The 11,213-nt window shown below is 35.3% G+C and overlaps 1 protein-coding gene across 1 annotated transcript in view; it reads right to left on the bottom strand.

The window, feature by feature from the left end:
- PPARG (peroxisome proliferator activated receptor gamma) overlaps window positions 1–10,390 on the bottom strand; it is a 26,581-nt gene extending 16,191 nt beyond the window's left edge. Inside the window, exons 1-3 of the mRNA XM_009287060.2 lie at window positions 10,166–10,390; window positions 8,134–8,303; window positions 6,175–6,313 (exon numbers count right to left, since the gene is read on the bottom strand). Of these exons, the coding sequence (XP_009285335.1) occupies window positions 6,175–6,313; window positions 8,134–8,303; window positions 10,166–10,385 (529 nt within the window). The 5' untranslated portion in view covers window positions 10,386–10,390. The remainder of the gene's footprint in view (window positions 1–6,174; window positions 6,314–8,133; window positions 8,304–10,165) is intronic.
- Between the last annotated feature and the right edge of the window lie 823 nt (window positions 10,391–11,213).

The following is an 11,213-nucleotide window of genomic DNA, read 5'->3' as shown; positions in this document are numbered from 1 at the left end:
CTGGAACATTCTTAGCTGGTATATACACTGTGATATAGCATTATGACACTGATTACTGAAATAGAGTTGTTTAATGTAGAGGTTTTATTGAAAAGATCAGGGATTTTCAAAAGAGAGATTGTTTTGTCATTAGAGAATAACTGACTAAGCTGTATAATTGTATTTTTTTAAAGAACAGAAATGAGACTGGTAACAAACATCTTGCTAGAAATCCATACATGGATGAACAGACTAGTGCCTGTATTTTTCAAGTAAGTTTGCCAGTACTGAGGGGGATAGTTTCTTTTTTAAAACTTAGGGTAGTTTTCCACATAACTGTATCTATCTACTGTTGCACTGATACTGTCAGTATAAAATAGGCTTACTTTTAGTTTTGAGTATAAAATGACAGCGTAGTATGTATACTATGTTTTCTAAATATGCCCCTTATCCTATACCGTGATTCCTGCACATAGTCTCATCTCCTGTCCAAAAGCCTCTTGGAAAGTAAGTTAGAGTATTTGTGCTAGCAATTTCGTATTGCTAAACAACATATTGTTGATAGTTCTCTGTTAAAAGTTTACAATAACACTGGTGTAGAATTTATAATAAATGATAACTTACAATGTGTTTATTTTTTTAATGGAAAATAAGATTGACTAAGGGTGTTCCAGAATCACATTTCTGGTGTGCTTATCTATCCCCAACAAAGGATACCAAATTACCTTTGCAAAGTAGGCATGCGTTATAAGCTTCTAATAATTTTATATTAGTGCTTCTAATATAAAATTACTTGCATTAATTTACAGATTGCATTGAAGTTCATCACGCTGTTAATATTTCATTTACTGTTAACAGTTCTAGAATAGATGCCTTCTTTAACTTAACATTTATTTTTATTTTGCTTGTGATGGTGATACTTATTTTCCTGAAAAGTGCTTTGAGATCTCTGCATGAAAAGTGCTATAAACCCCAAATATTATTTCTTACTTTGCTATTTGTTTCAGTACTCTTCCTTGTTGGAATCACGCTGTTAATATTTCATTTACTGTTAACAGTTCTAGAATAGATGCCTTCTTTAACTTAACATTTATTTTTATTTTGCTTGTGATGGTGATACTTATTTTCCTGAAAAGTGCTTTGAGATCTCTGCATGAAAAGTGCTATAAACCCCAAATATTATTTCTTACTTTGCTATTTGTTTCAGTACTCTTCATTGTTGGAATAATATTTAAGGTTTTTTTCCCATGTGTTTGAGAATTTGTATAATTTTTATTTATACTGTCAAAAACCACTGTGAACATTAATGTCAAATCAGAGCATTGTCTTCACTGTGCTAAATTTTATGAATGCAAGCACCCTTATGTACAATCTGTTTTGGAGTTAAAGCCCAAAGACGCGGAGGAAGACTATATCAAATGATGCATGATTAAAGCTGCATAGAAATTTGCCATACATTTTTAAGGAATATTTGGCATAGGTTTGGCACGGGGCCTTATGATGCTAACTTTTCTACGAAGATCAGATTCCCGGTTTCTTTTTTAAAAAAGATTATTTAAAATTCCTTTTGTGTAAATGAAAAAGGAAAAAAACCCACAAACAAGAGAAGAAATAAGTACTACTGCCTAAGTTAACATTGAATTATATAGCAAGTCTGTTAAAATGCCGAGGAGATTACTTTGAAAGAAAATTAGCACATATGTGGTTATATGGTAAACTAGGTTATAAACACTAACTTCTATTCTTGAATGCTTGCATGCTGCGTTCAGAATTGAGTTAGATGTAACAAAGCAAGCTTACTCATAGCACAGAAAGCTATTACATCAATGTCAAATCAGTCCAAACTACCCGTTGTTATCAAAGAATGCACTAGCTGATTAGCTAATCAAAGCGGTATAGTGGGGGTTATCTCTTACTGGCCTAAACCAGCCATCCTTGGTTTAACAGCCCACTTGGGCAGGATTGCCAGCTATCGGATCACATGTCTATCAGTTCAGCAAAACAGCCACTAATATTAGCAGAGTTTGCATTTAGCAGATAGGACCAAGTCTTCTTCTAAATACATGAATTGACTTCACTAAGAATGGAAATCAGATCTTACTGGTTTCTGTACTATATAAATCCTTAGGGTGTATCTTGTTGCCTGCCATCACAATATCAGACTTTTACATAAAATAATTTGGTAATAATGAAATCTGTCAGGAATCTCATAGTATTTTCTCGTGTTTAGTGTGTGAAAACTGTGCCTGGGGTAAAGTTTGTTATGCATCTTTATTTTTGTATGGATTGTATATTTATTAGCAATCTATAATTTCCACATATGTTTGTTTCTTTCTAAATGTGTGTTTGTAGGATAGATTAATCGCAGTGGATCTTTCATGATCCACTTTTAAACACTGTCCCTATTTCATGAAAATATGTGTCTTGGAAGATTTCTGATGTAATTCATTAATTATGAGAATAAAGTTTCCCAAACAAAAGGTGATCAGGACTCAAATATATATTTTAAATATAGCAATTTATTAACAACATAAAGTTACGAGAGTTCTGAACCAAACATTACTCTCTTATAATTTGATAGGCAAAAGGATAGTTTTAAAATATTTTTTTTAATGTTTAGAATATATTTGATAAATATTGTATTAGTTGCAGCAGATTCTGTTCAATGTTTATTAGCATTGCAGGCAAAATTTGGGGCAAAATTCAATTTTGTGGTACTAGCCTAGTCATTTCCTTTTGGAGAAGTCATTGTCGTTGTCATTTTCAGGGGACTGAGACAAAAGTCAGGGAGAGGTCAAGCACCAGGAGGTTTACGGAAGGAATTTGGAAAGTGGGATTTTGGGTGAGAGGAGAAGTAGAAGGGATTGATGATACTTACAGAGGTTAGGGTGGAAAAAGGAGAGTTCACAGGGTGGATAAGAGTTCACAGCATTTCTGGTGGTTCAGGAAAATTTCAAGGCTGGGTGGCACGATCTTCTCCCTTTTCTGCTTCTTTCTCCACCTCCCTCCTGTGACCCTGACCTCATCTTCTATTTCCCTGGACCACTTATCCTCCTTGCTACTCTACCTTTTCTCTCTTCCATCTACCCTCACAGCAGGCCCCGCTTCCTTATCTCCTGGGAGCCTGGGAAGTGGATCAAGGCAGGATCTGTAGGGACGGGAAGGGCAGGGACAAGCCAGTGAGCTGGCATAAGAGATCTGGAACTATGGCTCTCTGCTCATGCTGCAAGGGTGGAAGGGGTTCAGATGGCAATTTCTTTCACAGTAATAGAAGATTGTGCAAGTTTGGGCACGTGCCTGCAGCTGGAACTTACAATCTCTCTCTCTCTTTCCTTTGGCAGTTCTTTCTTTTACTTGTATTTACAGTATTCTCCAAATGTCAGTGATATAAAACCAACAGTGAATATAGTAAGACACTACATGCTACATTATATTCTTTGCCTTTGTGTGGAAAAACTAGAATATTTATCCTTATGCCACATTTTATGGCTTGGGGAAGTCACTACGATTGCTTATAGACTGTTCTGTAGAGCACTCTACTCTTCTGACTGTCTAGGTTATTTTTGAGCATAAACAAGTCCCCAAATAGACTATTAACACAGTTTCTTACACTAGAAAACACAAGATAGAGCCAGGGCAGATACCTCTCTGAGTTTACTGGAGGTATGTGCCCAGATTGAGCAATTCACTGCTCCCAGAACTGATCATAAAGACATATTGCCATGTGTGCTCTTTTCCCCATTACAGTAGTTGGTTTTATATATAGTAGAAGAGAAAAAAAAAATCAATGAAATTTCTAAAATAAAAGAACCAAGCTTCTGCTTAGTGTACTTCAGAATACAATCTGAGCAGTTAAGGGTTAAACACAGAGCAGCACTGTGGCTAGAGAAGGAAAGGAAAACAATATTCGAAGCATGAGAACACTACTGTCTTTTTTAACCTTCAGCCAAGTGGTATGTAGCATTTATACATGAAAAAATGTGGCTGTAGCTGCTAAGTGTCTCCTTGCATTCCCCGTTTTTGTAAGTACCCTATTCATTTTGCAATAATATATCTATGCAAAGACAATCATAGATTGGAACCCTCAGGCACAAATAATCCACATTCTGATTCCAAGCATTTAAAATTCAGATAATTTCACTACCCAAACGGATGAACTTTAATCTGTAGATGTAACATAAAAATGTGTCTCAGTGTCATTGACAACATCCAGTGTTGCATTTCTGCATGCTTCTTTATACAGGCCTGTGTCTTCAAAGGCGAAATGCAGTTCTTTTTTATAGATTTTTTTGTTTATAAATGGTGGAGGAATTAGGGTGTTGTTTCATGAAATGTAATGTAACCAGAGTGGGCAAAAAAGGCAAATGTAGAAGCCAATACTTGAATACAAACACTACTAACTCCCTGTTAGGTGAACTCGTGGTGAGAGCAAATGAAAGCGTTCCTTCAAGCCCTGGGACAAATGGGTTTGCCCTTTCCCCCTCCTCTCTATGCCTCCCCCCGACTCCCATAACCATGGCTCCTGCTGGTGCCACAGCTTCTGCCTTGGCAGTGGCTGAACAGGAAAAAATGGCAGGTGAAATGTTAATTTTGAAAATATTTCTGGGGCCCTTTATGTTACTAAGCCAGAGAGAACGGTCTTGGCCTTCCTCTTCTTGATAGAACTGCACATGGTTCCCATTGACATAATTGGAAGCTGTGTTGCTAGGTTATGAGAGAATTTGGCATGCACCTTGAAAATAATAATAATAAAACCTCCTGAATTACAAATACCCACAGTAGCATTTCAAAATTAGATTTACTTTTAAGCGTTACTGTTGCATCCCAGGAACTTGAAAACCATATTTTCTATTAGCAAAACATTTCCCATACCAATTTACATTCACTGCATGTATTAACTTTGCAAACCACAGTTAAGCTTTCCTCTTGGGGACAGTACACTCATTTTTTATATTGAAAATAATGAAAGTTCTAAAAAAACCACAGAGAAATTATTTTCCCAGTCATGATTGCAATTCTTTACCCTTAGAATTACATAAGTCTCTATGTTATGACATTTAATTCCTGTTTTTACTCAACTTTGCCAAAGCAAGGCAGCAAAGAATCTTCATTATGTCCTTCTGTCCAAACATTCGCAAGTAAGTATTTCCACATGAATCGATATGTTAATTTTAAAGTTCAGAGGGACTTCCTTCTAAATTCTGTGCAGGAGAGCAGTATCATGATATGCTTAATGCTATCTGCTTACCTACTGTAAAGAAGGCAATCACAGAACCATACACAATTCCAAACACCTTTGCAATCTAAGACTACAACATATTCAAAATGGAAACGCTGCTTACAGTTCACAGATGGGAGGGGATATTCACCTCTGGATGGTGGGGAGGTCAGACAGTGCGCATTACACTGGAATCACAGCTACACACACTATATGATGAGAGGCCGACAGCTGAATGGGCACGCTAAGAAACACTACGCTCCCACTTACCACACATGGGAATCGACGCCCAGATGGGTATCCTAGGAAGGAGGACGACTTTTTTTTTTTTTATAACAGTACAGGGTCTGGCCCATTCATTTAAAGTATGTTGTGTTCTAGTATGAGGAAGTGTTAAGTTAGTGATGCTAACACAGTCCTCGGTAAGTGTCCTATGCATCAAATTCTAGTTATTTTTCACAAAGTTTCAGTAAATTCTCTAGTCCATTTTTGATAATTAAATTAAGTTTTCCGCTTACAGGAAGGGGATATTGAGCTACAGTATGCAAAAGAGTCTTGTCAGAAAATAAGAAAATGAACTGAAAAATAACAATTACACTAGGAGCATGTTCAGGAAGAACAACCAACAGTGTAATGAGCAAGAAGGATGGAGAGTAAAACCAACTCTTAAATTATATTATGTATTATATTGATAAGTGCAGATCTCTACCTATCTGATTTTTATATTTAAAGTAATCTCCAATCGTATACAGTCCTAAACTCACTACCTATCTGATTTTTATATTTAAAGTAATCTCCAATCGTATACAGTCTCCTAAACTCAGAGGCAATCTCTCTGATACGTATTTCTAAACTGCCTAGTGTAAAGAAACAGAAGACTCTAGATGTTAAAGCACCACATTCAGTAATCATATTAACATTTCATGTTATCTTTCAGATGAAACATTATTGTTTTAAAATATGCTGTGTGCACTTACCATTATGTGACATTCCAACGGCGAGGCATTTCTGAAATCTGCAGTATTGACATTTATTTCTGCTTTTCTTATGGATGCGGCAATTAAGATCACACCTGTCATAAATTAGCTTTAATCTGATTGTTCTTCGAAAAAAGCCCTGAAGTAAACAGAAAAACATGTAAAAGGATGCAAGAAACTGCCAGTCTCACTCTATACACACAAAGCGCCTTTCTGTATACACACTGAACCTAACTTTGGTTTAGACAGATTTCCAAAGGAAGCAAGGCTCATGTGATCATATTGCCTGCTTATCAGTGCGCTCCTGTTCTGATCTTATTAGTCATTTTCAACCTAGTTTGACAGAGGGCTAAAAATCTCAAATAGCTGAGGAAGCTTATGGGAATCAATGGGGTTTAAAGGACACTAGGGACGTAAGTTGAGAGCTCTACAGACGTGCTGAGCATGAAGAACACTGTGCCAAAGGAAGCAAAGCTCCATTTGTTCCACTGCTCATCGGACAATTTGTTATAAAGTGAACACGAAATTTTCAAAATTTAAAGTTCACTGCCAATGTAGGCAATTTTTTTATAAATCACAACAAACCAAAAATTCTGCCAGCAGCAGTTTGATCTCAAGTAAATAAAAAAGGTTGTGGGTTATCTCTTTGTGTAAATTTTCTTTCCCAACTAAGTATTCTTTTGTTCTATTTCAAATATTTATTTTCCTTTTTGAGCCTGAGTGCTTAAAGATAATTTATATTTTTTCATCTATTCTATTTCTTTGTTTTTGCAAAGTGTTGAACAAATTTTGCAATATTTATTTCTGGGTTCTATTTTCTAGGTTGTTTTATTTTCTAGTTTATCTCCATTGTTTGGATATTACAAGTTTGCAAAGTACATTGGCACATGAAAAATCCAAAAACTTGGTGCTAAACTCATGGAAATTATTGCACAGAAGTCTTATGAAGTCTTATAAAGAGAGAAATCATTATGGAAATTCACAATTCTGCCTTTTTCCAGTTTAAAGAAGCTTTCTCAGATCACTCATAATCAATTAATAAAGTTTATCCAAATTTATCATCATTCGTTCCTTGTAACAATTTTTCCTCACAGTGAATAATAACAATGAAAGCATAATGCCAACTCTTATTTATATAATTCACTGTAATTTAAGTAATCAACAGCATACTTATTGCTTTACGTGTGTTCCTAATTCAGTGCTACAAATTTTATTTAAGCTCTGCATTGGGCCTTTCCTATTAGTTATTTTCCTCAAGATATTGAAAACAGAGAAAATGGGAATTTCACATTAAACTGTAATATTTTTCTTTGAACTCAATGAATTATTATTAATGTCTTTCTCTGGCATTTCTTTTCTCATTCTTGAGGATGGTCAATTTTTACACCATTCATTTGTCCTTCATGTGTTATAAACACTAAATATCTCTGACATAAAAAAACCAACGGTATGGAGTTTTAAAGCAGAAAGCTACATTCTATAATACCATTAGACTTTTCTGTAGTCACCTAGAAGTGTGTAAATTGGGTAAAGAAACTCTAATCAATCAGAATAAGAGAGTCTAAATTTTAAATTGCTCAGAGTATTGAGCTTTGGAGTTGGGCATGAGTCTGCTTTTGCTGCGTTCTATGAATTCAGATTGTGCAAATGACCTCCAAGACAGCAGGAATGAAATATAATTGCATAATTGACAAAAGTAGAAGACATGCATAAAAAATTTGAATAGATTAGTAACAGGAATGATCAGTAACAGGAATTTACAACAGAAAAAGAGAAAATTATATTTTAAAAAACTCCCACTTATTAAGTCATAAAGTATATGCAGTGTATGTGGAACAATTTACGTAAAGACCTAAAACTTTTTTTAAAAAGCACAGATCTCTGATTTTACCCAGTGCTTATTCAGATGAAAATAGTATCAAATCTTACTTGAGAAAAAATACATTTGTGACAACTTACCTTACAACCCTCGCATGCATGCACACCATAATGAAATCCAGAGGCCTTGTCCCCACACACACGGCATTCAATAGCCATAAGGGAGTTGGAAGACTCCTCATGAGGTTTATTGTACAACTGAACTTTTTCTGAAAAATAGGGTGGGGAAGGAGGCTCCATTTTGATTGCACCTGTGTATGGAGAAGATTCAAATGATAAACTCAAAGTATAATTAAATATCTAGAAGAAGAAGAAGCAGCAAGGAGTAATCACAAGCAATCACAGTAAACAGAGACAGATTCATAGGTCTGTTTCATAACACAAAACGAGTAGTAAACAAAAGGTGTAAAGGGATGTAAGCTGTACGCAGCTATCTCACTGGCAGTATATAGGCTGGAAAACCTTGAAGAGGCAGATTCTGATGTAGAAAGTGTATTACAGATTCAGTTTTCAGCTCTGTGGTGTGGAATGATTTGAAGATAGGGATATGAAGAATTTACATATGGAGACCTCATACTTGAAAGGCCTTACTTTTCTCAGTATCTAATCTGGTTGTATTACTTTAAGGTGTTCAGAACTACTGCAGGGAGATGGACTGGAGTTTCTAATCTAGTCTAAACCAAATATTTAAGTATCTAACAGACCTATATGTTGAATAATATATTATTGGATAATATATATAGGATAATATAATATTGGATATTTAAAGAAATTTAGCGCTCTCCTGGGGAACGCTGTTCAACTTTGGATACAGGTTAGAGATTCATTTTCTCTTCTGAAAGTTTCTAATTAAGAGAGCAATTTGTAATATTGAACAAGCTCAACCAACCAAATGTGATATCTTTAAATCAATCATTACTGGTCATAGAAGAAAGCTGTGACATTTGACACTGTAACATTACATCAGATCATGTCTCAGGAGTGATGTAACAGACATAGTATTACAATAAGGTGAATGTTTTTCTTTTCCAGGCTGGCTACACTATACAAACTAGAAAGTTTTCTTTCCTATATAAACTAGGAAGAAAAAAGAACAGTGGAAAATTATCTAAGTAAAGACAAAAATCATTTATCCTACCTAAACTCTACTGCACTCTCTAGCTTGTTATTAAAGTGTTATGGACATTTCTAAGTAAACAAAAGAAAAATAAAGTACTAGTGGGAAACATGTCTTTTAATTCATTTCATAAGTAACCCAGAAGTACACAGCACCTGCTTCTCTGTACAACCAAAATTAAATACCACAATTTTCCTAGCAAGAATTCCCTGAAAGAATTCCTGTACACATTCCTACAAACAAAAGTGATGTCAGATCTAACTAGGCTAAGTGGATCTTTAAAAAAGTTCCAGGTACAGCAACCTGACATTCCTACTTTGAGCAGGAATGCAGTAACAACTTATTTAAGAATAGGTCATTTCCTTTCTTAAAAGGAGAGTTCTGTGTAATTTTTTTTACTGTAACTGATGAAAGAGGGGCATTTTTCATAGTATATAAATAATACTAGCCCATGAAGCTCCAAAGTTATGCCTGCATTAGGAACACTGATAAAAGTTACGCCAACGTTGTGACTCAGATATAGCCAATATTTCTACTCCATCAGTTTCTTAGTTTGGAAGGTAAAAGCTACACATATTAATAATTAATGCGCTATGTATGCTGGGGCATTTTTTAACATCCAGGATATTTATTCTGCATTGTGTGCACAGAACTTCAAAGGACAATTTACACACAAGATACATGAACAGGAAACTGAAGGTTTCAGAAACAAATGGTGGGGTTCATGTGTCTAATAAAAAGTGTTTAATGTCATTTTGGATACTTTATGATACCTTGCCTAATCTCCAACTGCTGCTCTGGAAGGGTCAAGGTCTGCTATATGTATTCTATCTTTTCTATCTGCCCTGCAAGAATATCTCATGGACATCTCTGATGACACAGGATACCAGCATCTAGGCATCCGAATACTTCTAAATCCTTTTGCTGATAGTACACTTTCCAGAGAACGAAACAAATGTGAACATGAAGGAAATACTAAAAAAATTAAAAGCATACTTTGGCAGTCCTGGAGCTTGATATCATATTTATAATCAATGCTTGTCTGATCAGTTCTTGCAAGAGGAATATCTTCATAGTGCGGTGAAGAAATGCTTGAAAAATCAACAGTGGTAAATGGCTTTATGTCAAAGGAATGTGTATGATCATCCATCGCAGACAGATCCACTGGACTAATTCCAAAATTAATGGGCCAAAACGGCATTTCTGTGTCAACCATTGTAATTCCTGAAAATACAAAGAGAAAAGACATTTTAAAAGAAGCTAGTTATCTCTGTAATGAGTTCGGGCCCAAGCTGAGTTCCAAGTGTCTCATGTCCAAAGGGTTGAGATGCAAACTCACAAATCAGGTGCAGGTTTTAGGGGAATGTTTAGGCCCCATCTATCATTTGGCTTCAGTTTGTCACCATATAATGCATTAGGCTGTATAGTAACATTGCATTGATAACACTGGGCAGCTAACCCAGCTTTGAGGTTCTTCTTAGGAAGGCTCTGACATCTCATGTCATAGAAGCAAATGAGATTTGCTGGCATCCAGGGCTCAGGCCAGCCTTAGAACAGAATGGCTGTCTTAAGTATGCTACTAGACTGAACTGATCTGATCTGTACTTCAAAAGGCAGCAGAGACAACTAGTGGGCTCACAGAACAGTGGTTCAGTTAGATGAATAACTGACAAAAACATATATGAGAAAAATAACCACCTAAATAATTATGAACGGCCAGATGAAATACAATTGCATTTTAATAGTATGTTTTATAGAACATTTATGTGCTTTAGGAAGCATGCAAGTCATTAAGACAAACAAACAAACAACAGTGATGTGAAATTAAAGCAGCATAACTGGGAAAAAAAATTCTTTTTTCTTTTTAAACAGACAGATAACACTGACTTTAATTGCACCTCTCAATAGCATGCATATGAATAGAATTAAAAGTCTTCCACAATTAATTTTTCAGTTTTGCAAATTCTAATCATCATTCTTCCCAAGTGCCTGAAAATCTTAAGGTTTTTTATATTAAGGAAAAAAAAAAAGTAGTTGGTATTAA

The sequence above is a fragment of the Aptenodytes forsteri genome, unplaced genomic scaffold (genome assembly GCF_000699145.1).
Source record: "Aptenodytes forsteri isolate BGI_AS27 unplaced genomic scaffold, ASM69914v1 Scaffold105, whole genome shotgun sequence".
NCBI classification, from domain to species: Eukaryota; Metazoa; Chordata; class Aves; order Sphenisciformes; family Spheniscidae; genus Aptenodytes; species Aptenodytes forsteri.
Note: the sequence above shows the minus strand (reverse complement) of the source record. Positions and strands in the feature narration are given on the sequence as shown.